Raw genomic sequence first — 24,680 nt, 5'->3', positions numbered from 1 at the left:
GATTTTTTTTATATGGTGCACACCTACTGCTTCGACCCATTCTCTTATATCTAGGCTCAAATTTACTTCTCAGAGCTTATCTGAGCAAGCCAAGTTCATCATGTAGTACTATGGTATGGCCAGTGAGCTCAAAGGCGTAGTGCTACAGCACAGTCAGCAAAAGGATTAAGGCAAATGCCAGTTAAGTTTTCTTTATGAGCTGTAATGGCAAATTGATGTTACAACTCATAAAATGTAATTTATCGAATTATTTTCTATAATTGCAATTATGAAGGAAAATATTTTAAACATCAGTTTTTTCTTTAATTTCTTTATTTGTGTATTAAAGCTTTGTTGTGATTATTTACATTTTTGCAGCAAGGAAAAAAAAATTATGGCAACAGCCACATATGTCCTCATTCTTCCCTGTGGCACCACTGCATCATCTTGTCATCATGGTTATGTGCCATAGTATTTCATCCATCATCAGGAATAGTATTTTGTACTATCATTACTGTATAGTACAAAAAAAAAAGTGTGACCCATATGGACCTCTTTTGAACTGTTTAGCCATCCTGACAGGAGGCCTGATGAGTGATGACACCAAACCAAGTTAATGTTTATCGTTTATTAAAATACGTTTTTTGTTACACTGTATATAAATACACACAAAAACATGGACAACTTTAAAAAGTCGGCTTATTGCTAATTTCTTAACCCTTAATCCCATTCATTCAGTTATTTATGGCAGGAAACAGTTGGTCCCTTGTACTATAGTTTGTAATTGCAAACAAGTTGGTAAAAAGACATACTAGCAGCAACTGGTAACTTTATCGAGATGACAGAGCCTGACGTGAAAGCGAAATATCAGGTGAGACTAAAGCCTGCTATGCAGACAAAATGTCATCTTTTATAAAGCTTTCAACTGCTACTTAAAGATTTATCAACTACTACTGCTGCTTGCTAATATGCAATAAATACTGGCTAACACTTCACATAAAACTGATGCTTTTAATCAAAACTGCTATGCACTAAAATTTAATTATCTTTTGTACACAACTTAATTCACTGTGGTTGATAATTTAAAATTTTACCATTGTATATTTCATTTCCAATACTATCTTGCTAAATAAAAATATACTCTATAGCATTATTTCCTGCTTACAGCAGAGACAATGAAAATCACAAACAAATAATTTACTGTACTATAATTTATAGGAAGAGACTAATTTCCACTGCTATGGACTTAGAAATGTTGATATGAAGACACTGCTATCGATGTTGAGCGTTGCATGCCACCACTTGTCAGGAAAATAGACGATCTGCAAATATAAAAGCAAATATATCAATACACTTATAACTTGGCCTTATTTATATATTTCTCTAAGTCAACTTTTTTTTTTCTTTTTTTAACACACCACCTGTCTCCCACCAAGGTACAGTGAGCTGAAAAAGAAGCAACACTTTCACCATCATATTACTATGTGTGTTATATTATTTCAACAGTACCAGCAGCAAATGTGAAACTACCATACACATTTTGTCTTTAGTTAATTTTTGTTTAAACTGATAAGTAAAATCAGTTTCACAATATTACCAAATATTTTCATGTACTCTCTTTGTGGTGCCTTCTACTACTCAAACAGCATACCTCTCCAGGTTGAAGTGTACACTCATAAAGATTTGGATTATCTTTCACATCTGGGTAAACTTCCATTAACCACTGCAAAGTTGTGCAGTTTGGGTGAAATTTAGGTTCTACATCAGGTGGATACATAAACCACCGCTTTCGCCCCCATCTGAAAATAGTAGTATATATTAAATGTACAGTGTTTATCATTATGGTATGCCAGCCCTCTCTAAAACCAGGATCACCAAATAGATAGTCCTTTACACTTCAGGACAGTCTTCAACTATCTAATAAGTTATTAACACATGTTCTTCAGGGTTTCATGGGATAAATTTCTCCATGACTTGCAGATGGCTTCTTCCAGCCTTGGGAGTGGGAAGATATCCTTACCTTAGCATCTCTTTATCATAACCCAGAGCTCTCAATGGGGTTAAAATCAGGGGAATTTCCTGATCAGTCATCGAAAAAGGATACCTCACAGTTACAAAGCCACTGAAACCTTGTGGTGAGGCAAGGAGCACTATCTTGTGTATAAAATAATTGCACCACACTGTGTGAAAGATTCAGGCAAATAATAGTCGAAAAAATACCACTCGGTAAAACATTATTTACTTACTGTCCTGCTTTCAGAGAGTGAAGAGCCCCCCACACATACACATACATGTACAGTAATTGGTATGATTATTTTATGTAATTCAACTATAGGTTTACATATTCTGAACTGAAATTCATGACTCAATACTCACATGGTTTCAGCAAAACCTGGGCCATGGAAGTGGAAAGGAACACCAGTACCAGGTCCTCGAAATTTAGAAAAATGAGAGAAGATTTTATTAAAAAATAAAAAACATAAAAGGTAACTAAACCCTAATAATTGTAAATTATGTTTTTATAACTTCTCACATACAGGTACATATAATGGTACTGAAAAGTGAGGTAACCAGAATGATAAGACAAAAAACTAACCTGCTAGTCCAAAGCTATAAGCAGGCAAGTGATGAGGCAGACTATAAGGTGGGGGTTCGTATAACTCGAGAAGGTTTTGCCATTCTTCATGACTGTTGTCCCCAAAGAGGTAAAATGTTTCTGAAATTATTATTATTACAGTATACAGCTGTATAGCCCTTGTGGCTTAGCGCTTCTTTTTTGATTATAATAATAATAATAATAATTACAGTATACAGTATTCACATTTTTTTTTTCACCAAACCGGCCATATCCCACTGAGGCAGGGTGACCTAAAAAGAAAAACGAAAGTCTTTCGTTTTAAATTTAGCAATTTATACAGGAAAAGGGGTTACTAGCCCCTTGCTCCCGGCATTTTAGTCGTCTCTTACGACACGCATGGCTTACAAAGGAAGAATTCTGTTCCACTTCCCCAAGGAGATTAGAAAAAATAAACAAGAACTATTAAGAAAATAGAAGAAAACCCAGACAGGTATATATATACTGTATATATCTGTTGGAGTGTGAGCAGGGTAATATTTAGTGAAGGGATTCAGGGAAACCGGTTATTTTCTTATAGTCGGACTTGAGTCCTGGAAATGGGAAGTACAATGCCTGCACTTTAAAGGAGGGGTTTGGGATATTGGCAGTTTGGAGGGATATGTTGTGTATCTTTATATGTGTATGCTTCTAGACTGTTGTATTCTGAGCACCTCTGCAAAAACAGTGATAATGTGCGAGTGTGGTGAAAGTGTTGAATGATGATGAAAGTATTTTCTTTTTGGGGATTTTCTTTCTTTTTTTTGGGTCACCCTGCCTCGGTGGGAGACGGCCGACTTGTTGAAATAAATATATATATATATATATATATATATATATATATATATATATATATATATATATATATATATATATATATATATATATATATATATATATATATTATATATATATATATATATATATATATATATATATAAATATATATATATACATGTATAGTCCCTTTATATAAATGGAAAGGGGACAAAAGAGACTGTAAAAATTATAGAGGAATAAGCTTACTGAGTATACCAGGAAAAGTGTACGGTAGGGTTATAATTGAAAGAATTAGAGGTAAGACAGAATGTAGGATTGCGGATGAGCAAGGAGGTTTCAGAGTGGGTAGGGGATGTGTAGATCAGGTGTTTACATTGAAGCATATATGTGAACAGTATTTAGATAAAGATAGGGAAGTTTTTATTGCATTTATGGATTTAGAAAAGGCATATGATAGAGTGGATAGAGGAGCAATGTGGCAGATGTTGCAAGTATATGGAATAGGTGGTAAGTTATTAAATGCTGTAAAGAGTTTTTATGAGGATAGTGAGGTTCAGGTTAGGGTGTGTAGAAGAGAGGGAGACTACTTCCCGGTAAAAGTAGGTCTTAGACAGGGATGTGTAATGTCACCATGGTTGTTTAATATATTTATAGATGGGGTTGTAAAGGAAGTAAATGCTAGGGTGTTCGGGAGAGGGATGGGATTAAATTTTGGGGAATCAAATTCAAAATGGGAATTGACAGTTACTTTTTGCTGATGATACTGTGCTTATGGGAGATTCTAAAGAAAAATTGCAAAGGTTAGTGGATGAGTTTGGGAATGTGTGTAAAGGTAGAAAGTTGAAAGTGAACATAGAAAAGAGTAAGGTGATGAGGGTGTCAAATGATTTAGATAAAGAAAAATTGGATATCAAATTGGGGAGGAGGAGTATGGAAGAAGTGAATGTTTTCAGATACTTGGGAGTTGACGTGTCGGCGGATGGATTTATGAAGGATGAGGTTAATCATAGAATTGATGAGGGAAAAAAGGTGAGTGGTGCGTTGAGGTATATGTGGAGTCAAAAAACGTTATCTATGGAGGAAAAGAAGGGAATGTATGAAAGTATAGTAGTACCAACACTCTTATATGGGTGTGAAGCTTGGGTGGTAAATGCAGCAGCGAGGAGACGGTTGGAGGCAGTGGAGATGTCCTGTTTAAGGGCAATGTGTGGTGTAAATATTATGCAGAAAATTCGGAGTGTGGAAATTAGGAGAAGGTGTGGAGTTAATAAAAGTATTAGTCAGAGGGCAGAAGAGGGGTTGTTGAGGTGGTTTGGTCATTTAGAGAGAATGGATCAAAGTAGAATGACATGGAAAGCATATAAATCTATAGGGGAAGGAAGGCGGGGTAGGGGTCGTCCTCGAAAGGGTTGGAGAGAGGGGGTAAAGGAGGTTTTGTGGGTAAGGGGCTTGGACTTCCAGCAAGCGTGCGTGAGCGTGTTAGATAGGAGTGAATGGAGACGAATGGTACTTGGGACCTGACGATCTGTTGGAGTGTGAGCAGGGTAATATTTAGTGAAGGGATTCAGGGAAACCGGTTATTTTCATATAGTCGGACTTGAGTCCTGGAAATGGGAAGTACAATGCCTGCACTTTAAAGGAGTGGTTTGGGATATTGGCAGTTTGGAGGGATATGTTGTGTATCTTTATATGTGTATGCTTCTAGACTGTTGTATTCTGAGCACCTCTGCAAAAACAGTGATAATGTGCGAGTGTGGTGAAAGTGTTGAATGATGATGAAAGTATTTTCTTTTTGGGGATTTTCTTTCTTTTTTGGGTCACCCTGCCTCGGTGGGAGACGGCCAACTTGTTAAAAAAAAAAAAAAATATATATATATACACATGTATATATATATACACATGTATATATATATATATACATGTATATATATATATATATATATATATATATGTATATATACAGTGGAACCTCAAAAATCGAACGTATCACATATCGAACATTTCGAAAATAAGACCATTTTTTCGAACAGTGTCCCTATTATCGAACGCGCCCCTATTTTCGGACCGCCAGGTACGGGACCTGTTCACTGGCCCGCTCTGTCCGTGTCCCCGCGCAGGCGCCGTGAGGAGTCTAACTTTGTTTATGCTTGAGTGAACACTAACCTGCGATCTCATTCACACATTTTACGATTATTTAATTGTGTTTAGTGCTTGTGGGGCTGTGAAATAAGCTGCCATGGGCCCAAAGAAACTTGCTAGCGGTACCCCTGTGGTAAAGAAAGTGAGAAATACCATAGATGTGAAGAAGGAAATAATACAGAAGTATGAGATTGGAGTGAGACTTGTTGAGTTTGCCAGGATGTACAGAGGACTGTGGACAGTTATTTTGTGGGACAGAAACAGACGACTGTGGACAGTTATTTTGTGAGACAAACAGATGACTGTGGAGTTATTTTGTGAGACAGACAATTGTGGACAGTTATTTTGTGAGACAGAAACAGACGACTGTGGAGTTATTTTGTGAGACAAACAGACGATTGTGGAGTTATTTTGTGAGACAGAAACAGACGACTGTGGAGTTATTTTGTGAGACAGAAACAGACAACTGTGGAGTTATTTTGTGAGACAGAAACAGACAACTGTGGAGTTATTTTGTGAGACAAACACACGATTGTGGACAGTTATTTTGTGAGACAGAAACAGACGACTGTGGAGTTATTTTGTGAGACAAACAGACGATTGTGGACAGTTTTTTGTGAGACAGAAACAGAGGACTGTAGACAGTTACTTTGTGAGACTGGGGTCCAATGACTCTCAAGCTGGTCCTAGTGGCTTTAAAATACAGAGAAGGGAAGCAACCCCAGAGAGGGCTTTGATACCAGATGTCCTCATGGAGGGGGATTCTCCTTCCAAACAATAACCCCAACTCCCTCTCTCCTCCTCCCTATCTTCCAGATGCCATCACCAATCTTCAATAAAGGTAAGTAAAAATGTTATTTTATATTACTATACATAATTAAAGACTATAGCATTTGTTGTGTGTATGTAAAACTGTAATTAATCTCTATAAAATGTATTTTTTTTTTGTGAATATTTTTGGGTTTCTGGAACGGATTAATTGTATTTCCATTATTTCTTATGGGAAATATTGCTTCGAATTTCAGACTTTTCAAATTTAGAACTAGCTTCTGGAACGGATTAAGTTCGAAATTTGAGGTTCCACTGTATGTATGTATGTATGTATGTATGTATGTATGTATGTATGTATGTATGTATGTATGTATGTATGTATGTATGTATGTATGTATATATATATGTATATATATATATATATATATATATATATATATATATATATATATATATATATATATATATATATATATATATATTTTCTAACAAGTCGGCCGTCTCCCACCGAGGCAGGGTGACCCAAAAAAGAAAGAAAATCCCCAAAAAGAAAATACTTTCATCATCATTCAACACTTTCACCACACTCACACATTATCACTGTTTTTGCAGAGGTGCTCAGAATACAACAGTCTAGAAGCATACACATATAAAGATACACAACATATCCCTCCAAACTGCCAATATCCCAAACCCCTCCTTTAAAGTGCAGGCATTGTACTTCCCATTTCCAGGACTCAAGTCCGACTATATGAAAATAACCGGTTTCCCTGAATCCCTTCACTAAATATTACCCTGCTCACACTCCAACAGATCGTCAGGTCCCAAGTACCATTCGTCTCCATTCACTCCTATCTAACACGCTCACGCACGCTTGCTGGAAGTCCAAGCCCCTTACCCACAAAACCTCCTTTACCCCCTCTCTCCAACCCTTTCGAGGACGACCCCTACCCCGCCTTCCTTCCCCTATAGATTTATATGCTTTCCATGTCATTCTACTTTGATCCATTCTCTCTAAATGACCAAACCACCTCAACAACCCCTCCTCTGCCCTCTGACTAATACTTTTATTAACTCCACACCTTCTCCTAATTTCCACACTCCGAATTTTCTGCATAATATTTACACCACACATTGCCCTTAAACAGGACATCTCCACTGCCTCCAACCGTCTCCTCGCTGCTGCATTTACCACCCAAGCTTCACACCCATATAAGAGTGTTGGTACTACTATACTTTCATACATACCTTTCTTTGCCTCCATAGATAACGTTTTTTGACTCCACATATACCTCAACGCACCACTCACCTTTTTTCCCTCATCAATTCTATGATTAACCTCATCCTTCATAAATCCATCCGCCGACACGTCAACTCCCAAGTATCTGAAAACATTCACTTCTTCCATACTCCTCCTCCCCAATTTGATATCCAATTTTTCTTTATCCAAATCATTTGACACCCTCATCACCTTACTCTTTTCTATGTTCACTTTCAACTTTCTACCTTTACACACATTCCCAAACTCATCCACTAACCTTTGCAATTTTTCTTTAGAATCTCCCATAAGCACAGTATCATCAGCAAAAAGTAACTGTGTCAATTCCCATTTTGAATTTGATTCCCCATAATTTAATCCCACCCCTCTCCCAAACACCCTAGCATTTACTTCCTTTACAACCCCATCTATAAATATATTAAACAACCATGGTGACATTACACATCCCTGTCTAAGACCTACTTTTACCGGGAAGTATTCTCCCTCTCTTCTACACACCCTAACCTGAGCCTCACTATCCTCATAAAAACTCTTTACAGCATTTAATAACTTACCACCTATTCCATATACTTGCAACATCTGCCACATTGCTCCTCTATCCACTCTATCATATGCCTTTTCTAAATCCATAAATGCAATAAAAACTTCCCTATCTTTATCTAAATACTGTTCACATATATGCCTCAATGTAAACACCTGATCTACACATCCCCTACCCACTCTAAAACCTCCTTGCTCATCCGCAATCCTACATTCTATCTTACCTCTAATTCTTTCAATTATAACCCTACCGTACACTTTTCCTGGTATACTCAGTAAGCTTATTCCTCTATAATTTTTACAGTCTCTTTTGTCCCCTTTCCCTTTATATAAAGGGACTATACATGCTCTCTGCCAATCCCTAGGTACCTTCCCCTCTTTCATACATTTATTAAACAAAAGTACCAACCACTCCAACACTATATCCCCCCCTGCTTTTAACATTTCTGTCATGATCCCATCAGTTCCAGCTGCTTTACCCCCTTTCATTTTACGTAATGCCTCACGTACCTCCCCCACACTTACATTCTGCTCTTCTTCACTCCTAAAAGATGGTATACCTCCCTGACCAGTGCATGAAATTACTGCCTCTGTTTCTTCCTTAACATTTAAAAGTTCCTCAAAATATTCTCGCCATCTACCCAATACCTCCATATGTTGTGTATCTTTATACGTATATGCTTCTAAGCTGTTGTATTCTGAGCACCTCTGCAAAAGCAGTGATAATGTGTGAGTGTGGTGAAAGTGTTGAATGATGATGAAAGTATTTTGTTTTTGGGGATTTTCTTTCTTTTTTTGGGTCACCCTGCCTCGGTGGGAGACGGCCGACTTGTTGAAAAAAAAAAGAAAAAATTATATATATATACGTATACATATATATTATATATATATATATTGTGAGAGTAATGGTGGTTGGGGATTTCAATGCTAAAGTGGGTAAAAATGTTATGGAGGGAGTAGTAGGTAAATTTGGGGTGCCAGGGGTAAATGTAAATGGGGAGCCTTTAATTGAGCTATGTGTAGAAAGAAATTTGGTAATAAGTAATACATATTTTATGAAAAAGAGGATAAATAAATATACAAGGTATGATGTAGCACGTAATGAAAGTAGTTTATTAGATTATGTATTGGTGGATAAAAGGTTGATGGGTAGGCTCCAGGATGTACATGTTTATAGAGGGGCAACTGATATATCGGATCATTATTTAGTTGTAGCTACAGTTAGAGTAAGAGGTAGATGGGAAAAGAGGAAGGTGGCAACAACAAGTAAGAGGGAGGTGAAAGTGTATAAACTAAGGGAGGAGGAAGTTCGGGTGAGATATAAGCGACTATTGGCAGAAAGGTGGGCTAGTGCAAAGATGAGTAGTGGGGGGGTTGAAGAGGGTTGGAATAGTTTTAAAAATGCAGTATTAGAATGTGGGGCAGAAGTTTGTGGTTATAGGAGGGTGGGGGCAGGAGGAAAGAGGAGTGATTGGTGGAATGATGAAGTAAAGGGTGTGATAAAAGAGAAAAAGGTAGCTTATGAGAGGTTTTTACAAAGCAGAAGTGTTATAAGAAGAGCAGAGTATATGGAGAGTAAAAGAAAGGTAAAGAGAGTGGTGAGAGAGTGCAAAAGGAGAGCAGATGATAGAGTGGGAGAGGCACTGTCAAGAAATTTTAATGAAAATAAGAAAAAATTTTGGAGTTAAACAAGTTAAGAAAGCCTAGGGAAAATATGGATTTGTCAGTTAAAAACAGAGTAGGGGAGTTAGTAGATGGGGAGATGGAGGTATTGGGTAGATGGCGAGAATATTTTGAGGAACTTTTAAATGTTAAGGAAGAAACAGAGGCAGTAATTTCATGCACTGGTCAGGGAGGTATACCATCTTTTAGGAGTGAAGAAGAGCAGAATGTAAGTGTGGGGGAGGTACGTGAGGCATTACGTAGAATGAAAGGGGGTAAAGCAGCTGGAACTGATGGGATCATGACAGAAATGTTAAAAGCAGGGGGGGATATAGTGTTGGAGTGGTTGGTACTTTTGTTTAATAAATGTATGAAAGAGGGGAAGGTACCTAGGGATTGGCAGAGAGCATGTATAGTCCCTTTATATAAAGGGAAAGGGGACAAAAGAGATTGTAAAAATTATAGAGGAATAAGTTTACTGAGTATACCAGGAAAAGTATACGGTAGGGTTATAATTGAAAGAATTAGAGGTAAGACAGAATGTAGAATTGCGGATGAGCAAGGAGGCTTCAGAGTGGGTAGGGGATGTGTAGATCAAGTGTTTACATTGAAGCATATATGTGAACAGTATTTAGATAAAGGTAGGGAAGTTTTTATTGCATTTATGGATTTAGAAAAGGCATATGATAGAGTGGATAGAGGAGCAATGTGGCAGATGTTGCAAGTTTATGGAATAGGTGGTAAGTTACTAAATGCTGTAAAGAGCTTTTATGAGGATAGTGAGGCTCAGGTTAGGGTGTGTAGAAGAGAGGGAGAATACTTCCCGGTAAAAGTAGGTCTTAGACAGGGATGTGTAATGTCACCATGGTTGTTTAATATATTTATAGATGGGGTTGTAAAAGAAGTAAATGCTAGGGTGTTCGGGAGAGGGGTAGGATTAAATTATGGGGAATCAAATTCAGAGTGAGAATTGACACAGTTACTTTTTGCTGATGATACTGTGCTTATGGGAGATTCTAAAGAAAAATTGCAAAGGTTAGTGGATGAGTTTGAGAATGTGTGTAAAGGTAGAAAGTTGAAAGTGAACATAGAAAAGAGTAAGGTGATGAGGGTATCAAATGATTTAGATAAAGAAAAATTGGATATCAAATTGGGGAGGAGGAGTATGGAAGAAGTGAATGTTTTCAGATACTTGGGAGTTGACGTGTCGGCGGATGGATTTATGAAGGATGAGGTTAATCATAGAATTGATGAGGGAAAAAAGGTGAGTGGTGCGTTGAGGTATATGTGGAGTCAAAAAACGTTATCTATGGAGGCAAAGAAGGGAATGTATGAAAGTATAGTAGTACCAACACTCTTATATGGATGTGAAGCTTTGGTGGTAAATGCAGCAGCGAGGAGACGGTTGGAGGCAGTGGAGATGTCCTGTCTAAGGGCAATGTGTGGTGTAAATATTATGCAGAAAATTCGGAGTGTGGAAATTAGGAGAAGGTGTGGAGTTAATAAAAGCATTAGTCAAGAGGGCAGAAGAGGGGTTGTTGAGGTGGTTTGGTCATTTAGAGAGAATGGATCAAAGTAGAATGACATGGAAAGCATATAAATCTATAGGGGAAGGAAAGAGGGGTAGGGGTCGTCCTCGAAAGGGTTGGAAAGAGGGGGTAAAGGAGGTTTTGTGGGCGAGGGGCTTGGACTTCCAGCAAGCGTGCATGAGCGTGTTAGATAGGAGTGAATGGAGACGAATGATACTTGGGACCTGACGATCTGTTGGAGTGTGAGCAGGGTAATATTTAGTGAAGGGATTAGGGCAACCGGTTATTTTCATATAGTCGGACTTGAGTCCTGGAAATGGGAAGTACAATGCCTGCACTTTAAAGGAGTGGTTTGGGATATTGGCAGTTTGGAGGGATATGTTGTGTATCTTTATACGCATATGCTTCTAAACTGTTGTATTCTGGGCACCTCTGCAAAAGCAGTGATAATGTGTGAGTGTGGTGAAAGTGTTGAATGATGATGAAAGTATTTTCTTTTTGGGGATTTTCTTTCTTTTTTGGGTCACCCTGCCTCGGTGGGAGACGACCGACTTGTTGAAAAAAAAAAAAAAAAAAGTTATTTATTCTCCATGGGGAAGTGGAACAGAATTCTTCCTCCGTAAGCCATGCGTGTTGTAAGAGGCGACTAAAATACCGGGAGCAAGGGGCTAGTAACCCCTTCTCCTGTATAAATTATTAAATTTAAAAAGAGAAACTTTCGTTTTTCTTTTTGGGCCACCCTGCCTTGGTGGGATACGGCCGGTTTGTTGGAAAAAAAAAATATATATACATATATACTGTGGTCCCCCGCTTTTCGTAGTTCCCGGCAATCGTAAAATTCGCCAATCATAGGGGTATTTTCGTATAAACATGGACTCGCTTTTCATAGGTTGACTCGCGAGTCGTAGTTCGTCCGGGACGTGTACCCACGGCGTGAGCCAGGGCAGCAGCCAGTCTGGCATTGTTTACCAGTGAGCGAAGGTCCCCTCACGTGCTCCAGCAAAATATTTCATAATATTCCATTTATTTTAGTGCTTGCAAGTACTAAATAAGCTACCATGGCTCCAAAGAAAGCTCCTAGTGCCAAGCCTGTGGTAAAGAAGGTGAGAAATACGATTGAATTTAAGAAAACCATCATCGAACAATATGAAAGTGGTACAAGTGTGGCCGAACTGTCCAGGATGTATAAGAAACCCTACACAACCTTATGTTCCATAGTGGCCAAGAAAAATGAAATAAAGGATGCTGTTGTTGCAAAGGGAGTAACTATGCTGACAAAAATGAGATCACCAGTACTTGAAGAGGTTGAGAAGTTATTATTGGTGTGGATAAATGAGAAACAATTAGCAGGAGATACTCTTATAACTTTGTTTATTTGTGAAAAGGCTAGGCAGTTGCATGAAGATTTGGTAAAGAAACTGCCTGCAAATAGCGGTGAAGTGAGTGAATTTAAGGCCAGCAAAGGCTGGTTTGAGAGATTTAAGAACCGTACTGGCATACACAGTGTGGTAAGGCATGGTGAGGCTGCCAGTTCGGACCACAAGGCGGCTGAAAAATATGTGCATGAATTCCAGGAGTACATAGAGGCTGAAGGACTGAAACCTGAACAAGTGTTCAATTGTGACGAAACAGGCCTCTTTTGGAAGAAAATGCCAAAGAGGACCTTCATTACACAAGAGGAAAAGGCAATGCCAGGACACAAGCCTATGAAAGACAGGCTGATGCTAATGTTCTGTGCTAATGCTAGTGGGGATTTCAAAGTGAAGCCATTACTAGTGTACCATTCTGAAAATCCCAGAGTGTTCAGGAAAAACAATGTTATGAAGAGTAAATTGTGTGTGTTTTGGAAATCTAATAGTAAGGCATGGGTCACGAGGGAAATTTCTTAAATTTTCTTTGAGCAACCAGAACTCTATTACTTCTCAGATATTTCTGTCTTGATCTTCTATCACTTGATACCTAGTTGTATGGCTGTCTTAGGTCCTCTTTTTGTTACAGTCTCCAATACAGAGTCAATATGTCCTTTGCAGGACTGTTCTTGTGTATTAGTAAGGAAATATAAAACATGAATAACAAACAGTTATTTCACTAATGTATCATCTCCAATGTTTGAATCAAGATCTTACTCTGGTTAACATAATACAAGCTTCTAAACATTCCTATTATCAATGTTCTAAAAACTGTCCTTAATCAAAGATATATGATAGGAACTGGGGTCAAAATGCATACAAGAGATAAAATAAAAATGAACATTTAGTTTCTTTATCAGATGCATTTAGTTTCTTTAAAATTTTAACTAGAAACAAAGCTAAAGTAAAAGCCACATAAATTAACTTCTCAAGGACAAGTGAAAGCAAATTCACTGATAAAAGCTATATGCTGATTGTTCATATACATTTCCAACAAACATCTCAAAAGGCAAGGGACTTTCTCAACTACTATATTGTCTCACCATTGCCGAGAGCAGAAAGTTGCTGAGGATGAATATGATGATTGCAGTAGTCTTTGAATGACATGTCTTTCTTTGCATAACTGTAGCTGTTAGCTGAGCTCAGGCGTACTGTCATGTGCCCATAATTGTTTAATAGGACTGAGCGCCGTGTGCGTGATTTAAACAGCTGTAAAGTCCAATAAAAAATGAAATTTAAAATGAGGCTACAGTATAGTTCTGTGTTAATTTAATTATCTAGCAATAAAAGACATTTGTTTATCATGAAATTTTTATACATTACTGCCAAAATAAAATTAGAAAGGGTAGTATGATACTTTGGAATGCTTAAATCAATTTTGTCAAGATTATAAAATCAAGCACTTTATAAATAGTACAGTACATTACTCTATAATGCAGCAAAATAAAGTAAGTACATGTGAAAGACTCAGGTATTTTTATTGTCGAAGTGCTACACCTGTAAAGCAGGCCTCATCAGTCAAATACAGGCAATTATAACAGTGGAAACAGTAGAAGTAGCAAGGTAATTTTGAGATAGTAAGTTCATTAGCCTAAAGCATAGTCATGAGGTTTGAGACTTACATGTTTATATACTTTTTCAACTGAAGAAACCTGCTGGAAAGGCAAAAATGTTTCAATAATAAAGTTACCCAAGTGTTGCACATGGGTCTTACTCATCAAGTTGTCAGTATTGTATACCATTTATATGATAATAAAAAATTAAAACTGGCAAAAGCAGTACACTAGTATAATTTATACTTTGACAGGTCTCACCTGGTTATGTGATGCTCCCTTGATCACCACAGGCTTACTGTATGCATACCTTGATATGAAAAAAAGACACTTTATATGGATTACAGGTAATGTACTTGATTCTTTCTTTGAGTTAACTGACATCTCATAAAGCAAAACAAAGAAGTTTAGCTTCATTATCAGTATCTAAATCTCAATGTCATTACAAACAAGCAAGCAAGCAAGCAAGCAAGCAAGCAAGCAAGCAAGCAAGCACACAAAGTCATTGATCAACTGAATGACTTAAAAGAGGAAGTTTTAAGTACTACAACCAGTGGAAATTTAAAATAGATATTCGTATGATGAACAAATTACTGAAGATGGGACACCATGGGCATAGCTTTACTGTAGCTACAAATAGGTAATTACAGTAATTCTTTTCTGAAGAAAGCAGAGTGGGAAATAAAGTGACACTGAGCAAGAAATTGAAAGAAAAAACCCTATGTCATAGGAAGGGGGCTATAAGGAGAAAGTGCAAATTTATTATTACATTCATGGGATAGCACTACACCTGTTGGGGTCATACAGCATCTGGAGAAATGGGAGGCATTCAGATTTGGTCCAAGGAAGGAAGGGGAAGATGCATTACTTAGATCAAGACCCTTTCACCAGCATCAAGGATCCTCACTCGAGGAGAGGAAGTGTGAAAACATAACAGCAGATTCATAAAAGATGTTATGTTTTAAATGCAACTGAACAAAGCCATCTCTGTGTAAGTAACAGCGCACTGCACTATTGTATTGTTGTTTTCATGAAACACCAAGAATACTCAAATATTAATGTATAATAATGTTAATTTTTTTTTTCAACAACTTTAAGAATTACCAAATAAATACTATACAGTAGAACCCTGACAATGTTCCAACTTATGATATGCCACATTAATTACTAATAGACATACAACTGGCTCTTTCTATGGCAGGACTATTATATTCGATTTATGATTTTCTTAAGGATGAATTATAAATACTTTTTTCTTGTTTAGATTTTTACCAAACACATTATGCAGGTATAAAGAATTGACATTGGTTTGGTAGAGACTGGTTAAAAACTAGGGATTTAATATTTAGAACTTTTTTTTTAAAAATGAATTATAAATACAGTACTGCATTTTTCCCCTGCATTAGTTTTTTATGAAATGCATTCATACTTTGTATATGTTCATTTGATGGATGTACAGAATGCTCATATTTGTTTGGTATAAACCGGTTAAAAACTACAGATTAATTACTTTCTGTGGTAACCGCCACTGCTATTGCCATGTGCTGAACATGTGAGTGGGTAAGGTGCGATATAGTGGTAGCCACAATTACTCTTACAACACCCTTTATCAAACCCTACTTACCCATTAACATTAACCCTCAGCATAACAATAAGGAAGTCATGAGCATATGTATAGGTAAAGTCTTGAGTTAGATAAGCTGTGAGAGAAGATGGAAGTGAATATGGGAGTGAGAGAGGGTAGTCAGCTGTTGTCTGCCCTTTCATGTCTGTTAGCTCCATTCCTCCCACACCACATACTCAGCTACAGAAGTGAGGAAGTGGTGAGCATATGTAAAAATTTTTGTTATATTTTATTATACATTAATTAAGCAATGTTTAAAACCATTTGTAAGTGAAAAGGAACAGTCTGAATGTAAAATATTTGGTAAAAATTCTTTGAAAAAAATCAACTACAGGTCTCCCTCAACATTCACGGGCTTCACACATTCGCGAATTCCCAACCGCCAAATTCCCAGCTGCCAAATCATATTTAAGTTTACCGCCACGAGTCCTTACTACCCTCCCTCCGACCCCTGCAACTGGCAGCCAGCCCTCCCACCACTGTGTGGTGAGTGTTTTGTTTGTTCATTATTTGCTGTTCATTATTTGCTATTAAACTACAGTATAAATAATGTAAACCCATCCATGACTGCATATTAGAATGGCTATTCAGACAGGTATTGGAAGGTGACATCATGTGTTTACTCTTGAACACAGCAAAGAATCAAACATTTCTGCTACTGCTAATAATAATAATAATAATAATAATAATATTAATATAATAATAATAATAATAATAATAATAATAATAATAATAATAATAAATACAATAGAATTAAAGAAGGAAATTGTACAAAAATACGAGGGCTGAAGCAGTGGTGGAGGAAGTGGTTGACACATGGTCAGTGTGGCTTTGTTTATGCTGGAGTGAGTATTAGTCTTCGTGCTCTTCCAAACATTTCACAATAATTCATTGTATTTGGTGCTTGTAGATTGAGTGTGACTGGAGTGGTTGAGGCAGTTATAGAGGCAGTGGGTGAGGCAGCAGTTGAGGCAGTGGTAGAGGCAGTGGTAGAGGCAGTGGGTGAGGCAGTGGTTGAGGCAGTGGGTGAGGCAGTGGTAGAGGCAGTGATAGAGGCAGTGATAGAGGCAGTGATAGAGGCAGTGGTAGAGGCAGTGGGTGAGACAGTGGTAGAGGCAGTGATAGAGGCAGTGATATTTACTAACATATATGTTATAAATAATAATAGTACATTATGAATAACATTTATTATTATTATTATTATTATAAATGTTATTAATATTAACATGTACTATTATTATTTATAACATATATGTTAGTAAATACCACTGCCTCAACCACTGCCTCTATCACTGCCTCTACCACTGCCTCTACCACTGCCTCACCCACTGCCTCTACCACTGCCTCAACTGCTGCCTCAACTGCTGCCTCACCCACTGCCTCTATCACTGCCTCTACCACTGCCTTTACCACTGCCTTTACCACTGCCTCTACCACTGCCTCAACTGCTGCCTCACCCACTGCCTCAACCACTCCAGTCACACTCAATCTACAAGCACCAAATACAATGAATTATTGTGAAATGTTTGGAAGAGCACGGAGACTAATACTCACTCCAGCATAAACAAAGCCACACGGACCATGTGTCAACCACTTCCTCCACCACTGCTTCAGCCCTCATATTTTTGTACAATTTCCTTCTTCAACTCTATCGTATTTATTATTATTATTAGCAGTAGCACAAATGTTTGATTCTTTGCTGTGTTCAAGAGTAAACATATGATGTCACCTTCCAATACCTGTCCGAATAGCCATTCCAATATGCAGTCATAAATGGGTTGACATTACAGTGGACCCCCGCATAACGATATCAATCCGTTCCTGAGAGCTCGTTGTTATGCGAAATTATCGTTATGCGAATGAATTTTCCCCATAAGAAATAATGGAAATCAAATTAATCCGTGCAAGACACCCAAAAGTATGAAAAAAAAATTTTTACCACATGAAATATACATTTTCCTACACACAAAGAGAAGGATTCATGCACAATAGTAGAGTAGTACATGCACAATATATATTGTGCATGTACTACTCTACTAAATGAAGAATAAATGACACTTACCTTTATTGAAGATGCAGCAATGACTGATGAGACACTGTGTCCTGGGAGTGCCTTTTCCTCCTGAGTACTGTAGGTCCTGTTTGGCATTTTCTTCCAGAACAGGCCTTATCACACTGTGTATGCCACTATGATTCTTAAATCTCTCAAACCAACCTTTGCTGGCTTTAAATTCACCAATATGAGCACTAGTTCCAGGCATTTTTCCCTGTTCACCTGGGTGTTAGTCGACTGGTGTGGGTTGCATCCTGGGAGACAAGATTAAGGACCCCAATGGAAATAAGTTAGACAGTCTTCGATGACACTGACTTTTTTGGGTTATCCTGGGTGGCTAACCCTCTGGGGTTAATTGTTTCTTGGTATTCTCAATAAGCCACACCAACAACGGTGCTACAGCAGCAGCAGCAGCAGCAGCAGCAGCTGACAGTGCTACAGCAGCAGCTGACAGTGCTACAGCAGCTGACAGTGCTACAGCAGCAGCAGCTGACAGTGCTACAGCAGCAGCTGACAGTGCTACAGCAGCAGCTGACAGTGCTACAGCAGCAGCAGCAGCTGACAGTGCTACAGCAGCAGCAGGCAGTGGTACAGCAGCAGCAGATGGTACTACAGCAGCAGCAGATGGTACTACAGCAGCTGCAGCAGCTGACGATGCTACAGCAGCAGCAGCAGCTGACGGTGCTAATGCAGCAGCAGCAGCTGACAGTGCTAATGCAGCAGCAGCAGCTGACAGTGCTACATCAGCAGCAGACGGTACTACAGCAGCAGCAGACGGTACTACAGCAGCAGCTGATGGTGGTACAGCAGTAGCAGCAGCTGATGGTGCTACAGCAGCAGCAGCAGCTGACGGTGCTACAGCAGCAGCAGCAGCTGACAGTGCTACAGCAGCAGCAGACGGTGCTACAGCAGCAGCAGACGGTACTACAGCAGCAGCAACAGCAGGTGATGGTGGTACAGCAGCAGCAGCTGACGGTGCTACAGCAGCAGCAGCAGCAGCTGACAGTGCTACAGCAGCAGCAGCATCAGAAGTTGACCATGGTACCACAGTATTTCGATAATATTTCTCACCCTTTTTACCACAGGGTTGGCACTAGAAGCTTTCTTGGGGCCCATGGTCACTTATTTTGCAGATAAAATCACCAAAAACACTGTAATAATACGAAATGTTATGATTGTATGCTTGGATGTTACCGCGGAGGCTGGCTTGTAAACAATGCCACCGGCGGAACATGTGAGGCTGGCTCAGGCTGTACATTAGACGCGTCTCGGACGAATAGCGTTGAGCGGGTTTTTTAGCGGTATGCAAGGCAAAATCTTAGCGATAAAATGTATCGGTATGCGGATTTAACGTTATGTGATGCCAACGGTATGCGGGGTCCACTGTATTTACACTGTAGTTTAATAGCAAATAATGAACAAACAAAACACTCACCACACAGTGGTGGGAGGGCTGGCTGCCAGTTGTGGGGGGTCGGAGGGAGGGTAGTAGGGACTCGCAGTGGTGGAGGCAGTGGTATTTAATAACATACATGTTGTTAAGGCATTTTTTTTTTTTTCAACAAGTTGGCCGACTCCCACCGAGGCAGGGTGACCCAAAAAAGAAAGAAAATCCCCAAAATGAAAATGTTTTCATCATCATTCAACACTTTCACCACATTCACACATAATCACTGTTTTTGCAGAGGTCCTCAGAATACAACAGTTTAGAAGCATATACGCATAAAGATACACAACATATCCCTCCAAACTGCCAATATCCCAAACCCCTCCTTTAAAGTGCAGGCATTGTACTTCCCATTTCCAGGACTCAAGTCCGACTATATGAAAATAGCCGGTTTCCCTGAATCCCTTCACTAAATATTACCCTGCTCACACTCCAACAGATCGTCAGGTCTCAAGTACCATTCGTCTCCATTCACTCCTATCTAACACGCTCACGCACGCTTGCTGGAAGTCCAAGCCCCTTGCCCACAAAACCTCCTTTACCCCCTCTCTCCAACCCTTTCGAGGACGACCCCTACCTCGCCTTCCTTCCCCTATAGATTTATATGCTTTCCATGTCATTCTACTTTGATCCATTCTCTCTAAATGACCAAACCACCTCAACAACCCCTCTTCTGCCCTCTGACTAATACTTTTATTAACTCCACACCTTTTCTTAATTTCCACACTCCGAATTTTCTGCATAATATTTACACCACACATTGCCCTTAGACAGGACATCTCCACTGCCTCCAACTGTCTCCTCGCTGCTGCATTTACCACCCAAGCTTCACACCCATATAAGAGTGTTGGTACTACCATACTTTCATACATTCCCTTCTTTGCCTCCATAGATAACGTTTTTTGACTCCACATATACCTCAATGCACCACTTACCTTTTTTCCCTCATCAATTCTATGATTAACCTCATCCTTCATAAATCCATCCGCCAACACGTCAACTCCCAAGTATCTGAAAACATTTACTTCTTCCATACTCCTCCTCCCCTATTTGATATCCAATTTTTCTTTATCTAAATCATTTGATACCCTCATCACCTTACTCTTTTCTATGTTCACTTTCAACTTTCTACCTTTACACACATAACGTATGTATTTAGTACAATTTACAACATTTTCATGTATTTTATTATTGTTCATGGTTCAACAAACATGGGGCACCAAACATTCATGGTTTTTCAACATTCGCGAGGCTCTTGATCCCCTAACCCTCGTGAATGTTGAGGGAGACCTGTAATTTATATACGGAATAATGACCTGGGAATGTCTCTCGAATAATAATATGGATTTTCTACTGTATTTACACATGCTGTACCCATATGTCTTAGTTATAATCTCAACCATAAACTATTTTTTTCATACTTTTTTTTTTATAATTTTCAATGTAAATCCCATCTAAAATACGTTTGTATTATTAATAATTATTTAAGCTTTTTTTTTTTACAAATGTCATTACCCTATACTGTTACTGTATCTGTAATCATTGTTTATTTGTAAATTTACATGTAATTATTTTGTGAAAGAAGAATTACTAAATACAGTACAGATATGCTAGTTAAGGATTAATAAAGTATCAGTGACAACAGTATAAAGAAATACATATACCTGTGCATATACTCCTGTTATTCAATACAGTTTAGTAAAACAAATCTTCAAAGAAAAACTGTTTATATAATAAGATTACCTTAATTACCTTTCTAAAAATTCATCTTGTGTGAGAGATCCATCTTGCACCACAATGTTGCAGGGTCCTGGCTTGGCTACTCTGTCCCTATCTTTTGTCACCCTGAAATGTTATTTTTTTTAGTCTGTGCAGTGTCTTTATGATTCACAATTAACTCTAGGGTTTTACCAGTTGTAAAAATTCTGAAAAATTTTGTGTACATTCAGGATCATTTTTCAGGTTGACCACAACTGAACAATTGACCTGATGCAAGTGGAGTTATAGTTAGCTGTCCCCTCAAGGAAGGTTCCTTGATGTTGGTGAGGGGCTCTTGATTTAGGGAATTGGATCTGTGCTCCAGTTCCCCGAATTAAGCCTGAATGCCTTCCACATCCCCCCCCCCAGGCGCTGTATAATCCTCCGGGTTTAGCGCTTCCCCCTTGATTATAATAATAATAATATAGTTAGCTGTAATCTTTCAGTCAAGAATGAGCACTCCATGTTCTTGCTAACCACAAATAGAATAAAATCACCATAAAAAATACTGCATTGAAAAAAAAAAAAATCACAAATAAAGAGAAATAACAGAAGTAACATTTAAGTAAATAAAACTTAATACAGTGTCAGTGCTAAAAATAATATCTTGCACTAATAATCAATTTTCAGTTTATTTTAAGGTTGCAAACAAATGGCTTCAGGTTTGGTTGTGACATGAGGCTGTGTGCCCTTGAATATAAAGTGCACAGATATTCATGACTGTTTACCTATAAAATAACAACTGAACCTACTACATGCCTAGCTATTTGGTATAGTACTCTTAATATACATTTATTCATACATTTTTATTGCTTACTTTATTGACTATAGTGCTACTCAAATTTCTTTCTTCTTTGGTTCTTTATTTAGGAAAGCAATATAGTATAATGTAGAAAGATAATTATGTACATATAGCATATAGAGCTCATTATATCATATGACAACCCCACTGTAAATAAGTCACTGACTTTTTTAGGTTATCCTAGGAAATTTACGCATGTTAAATTATGTATGATAATTGTACTTATGTGTACCTGTACCTAAATAAACTTGCTTCTTACTTAACTCCATTTTGCATCTTGAGTGATTCAGGCCTCTAGCAGCAAGATATGCCATGTGTACCTTTTAAATTTGTAATTAAATATGCATTTATATAGGCTTATGTAACCAACCCAATTTAACTTAAAGAACATTTGCAAGTTAAGATATTACACAAATAACCTGCACATAGAAGAGAGGAGCTTACGACAATGTTTTGGTCCTACTTGGACCATTTACAAAGTTGTAAGCTCCTCTCTTCTATGTGCGGGCTATTTGTGTATTGTTCCAGTCATGGTATTGTGCCTTTTTTTTGCTAGTTAAGATACTATTTCGTTCAGATTTTTTAAACCTGGCTTTGTCACCCAGGATAACCCAAGAAAGGCAGTGTGTCATCGAGGGACTGTCTGTCTTATTTCCACTAGGGTCCTCAATCTTGTCTCCCAGAATGTGACCCCCACACCAGTCGATTAACACCCAGGTACCTACTTGCTAGGTGAACAGGACAAGTGTAAGGAAAAGTGCCCAATGTTTCCACCCTTGCCAGGAATCAAACCACGGACACAGCGTATGAAGTGAGCTTTGCCTACCAGGCCAAGGGCCACTTGTAAAGTTTAGATAATGATATTAAGAATCAAGAAAGATAATTAAAGTAGTAAAAGGAGGATAATTTGCACATGATCTAACATATTCACAATTAGATAAATCTTTAGAATGTTTTAGTCCTTCCTGGACCATTATCAAATCATGATAATGCTCCTGGATGGACCAGTTTCCAACTTAATAATAATAATAATAATAATAATAATAATAATAATAATAATAATAATAATAATAATAATAATAATAATAATATCCTTATTTACTACATGTACATGGTATACAGCTCTAGCTGACACCAATGACATACTACAACGAATATAGAAAGCCGCTTGTTATGCAGAGCATTTTGGGCAAATTAGGTCAGTTTTGTCCCAGGATGCGACCCACACCAGTTGACTAACGCCCAGGTATCCATTTTACTGATGGGTGAACATAGATAACTGGTGTAAAGAAACACGCCCAGTGTTTCTACCCTCACTGGGAATTGAGCCCAGACCCTCGCCGTGTGAAGCGAGAGCTTTAGCCATCAGGCCATGGGTTATTAAATGCTGCAGTCACTGTATTGTGACTTTCATTCTTTTTTGACTGACATAGTTCCAACATAAATACAGTAAACGAAGATAGTATACAATGATGGTTCTTAATTTCCTTACCGGTGGCCTGGTGGCTAAAGCTCCCGCTTCACACACGGAGGGCCCGGGTTCGATTCCCGGCGGGTGGAAACATTTCGACACGTTTCCTTACACCTGTTGTCCTGTTCACCTAGCAGCAAATAGGTACCTGGGTGTTAATCGACTGTTGTGGGTCGTATCCTGGGGGACAAGATTAAGGACCCCAATGGAAATAAGTTAGACAGTCCTGGATGACGCACTGACTTTCTTGGGTTATCCTGGGTGGCTAACCCTCCGGGGTTAAAAATCCGAACGAAATCTTATCTTAGCAGAACACATTATTTTATCATGTGGAGGTGTTAAATCCCAGGGGCTATACAGAGCCTGATGATGTTTTCGTTCAATTCATATTGTGCGCTAAACCCACTTGGGTTATTCAGGGCAAGACACAGACGTAATTATATCTGTTGTAAGGAAAGATATGGTAGCTCAAATTCTATGGAAGAACCCATCACCAACATCAAGGCGCCTACATTTAAAACTACATTATTTCACAACTGAAAGCATAGTTGAACTGTCCTTCCATTCGTACTTTAAAAATCTATTTACTAAATGCTTACGAATGAAAAACTTATCTGCCATTATAATGATTCACCTACGAGGAATTTCGTCACCTGCAATCCATTATAAAATATGCTCTTCACAAAATTTCAACAGGTATTTTGATATTAACGAGATCAAGGCCGCTCACCATTCCCCATCATTATGTGGCTGCTGAGCCCACCACAGTGAACACATGTTAATCAGCACAAAACACTGTATTATCCTCATGGTGGTGTTCCCTGGCAGGTGTTAGTCACGTATTATCAACCTCACACAGCACATGTTGTTGCTCTTGTTGCTATTAAGGGTTACCACAGTGTAAGCTGTATGGAGCTCTCTTCCGGTGTCAAACCCCTCAAGGAAGGTTCCTTGATGTTGGTGAGGGGCTCTTGATTTAGGAAACTGGATCTGTGCTCCAGTTCCCCGAATTAAGCCTGAATGCCTTCCACATCCCCCCCCCAGGCGCTGTATAATCCTCCGGGTTTAGCGCTTCCCCTTGATTATAATAATAATAATAATAATCCGGTGTCAAAATCAGTATATTAATAATAATAATAATAATAATAGTAACAATAATAATAATAATTTATTAAGACATGATACATAGTTGTATATGCATAGCCCGTAAGGGGGCAGTAAAGCAACAGCAAAGAACTACAGACCAATAGCACTAACATCCCATATCATA

At 38.3% G+C, this 24,680-nt stretch overlaps 1 protein-coding gene across 3 annotated transcripts; it reads right to left on the bottom strand.

Annotated features, from left to right (window-relative positions):
- Window positions 1–320: 320 nt before the first annotated feature.
- LOC128688618 (jmjC domain-containing protein 8) lies at window positions 321–24,434 on the bottom strand. 3 transcript variants are annotated; one of them, XM_070084451.1, is made up of 8 exons: window positions 24,141–24,429; window positions 21,132–21,224; window positions 14,517–14,565; window positions 13,746–13,911; window positions 2,576–2,695; window positions 2,356–2,410; window positions 1,631–1,778; window positions 329–1,301 (listed from the first exon to the last, which is right to left on the bottom strand). In XM_070084451.1, the coding sequence occupies exons 1-8, from the start codon at window positions 24,218–24,220 to the stop codon at window positions 1,218–1,220; spliced, it is 795 nt and encodes a 264-aa protein (XP_069940552.1). In that variant the 5' UTR covers window positions 24,221–24,429; the 3' UTR covers window positions 329–1,217. The 3 variants fall into 3 exon arrangements, with proteins under 3 accessions (XP_069940554.1, XP_069940553.1, XP_069940552.1); XM_070084453.1 differs by lacking the exon at window positions 1,631–1,778 and having other exon boundaries at window positions 321–1,301; window positions 24,141–24,434; XM_070084452.1 differs by lacking the exon at window positions 2,576–2,695 and having other exon boundaries at window positions 324–1,301; window positions 24,141–24,432.
- Between the last annotated feature and the right edge of the window lie 246 nt (window positions 24,435–24,680).

Source organism: Cherax quadricarinatus, chromosome 13 (assembly GCF_038502225.1).
Source record: "Cherax quadricarinatus isolate ZL_2023a chromosome 13, ASM3850222v1, whole genome shotgun sequence".
Lineage (NCBI taxonomy): Eukaryota > Metazoa > Arthropoda > Malacostraca > Decapoda > Parastacidae > Cherax > Cherax quadricarinatus.
The sequence above is the reverse complement of the archived record's forward strand: the minus strand, read 5'-3'. Positions and strand labels throughout refer to the sequence as shown.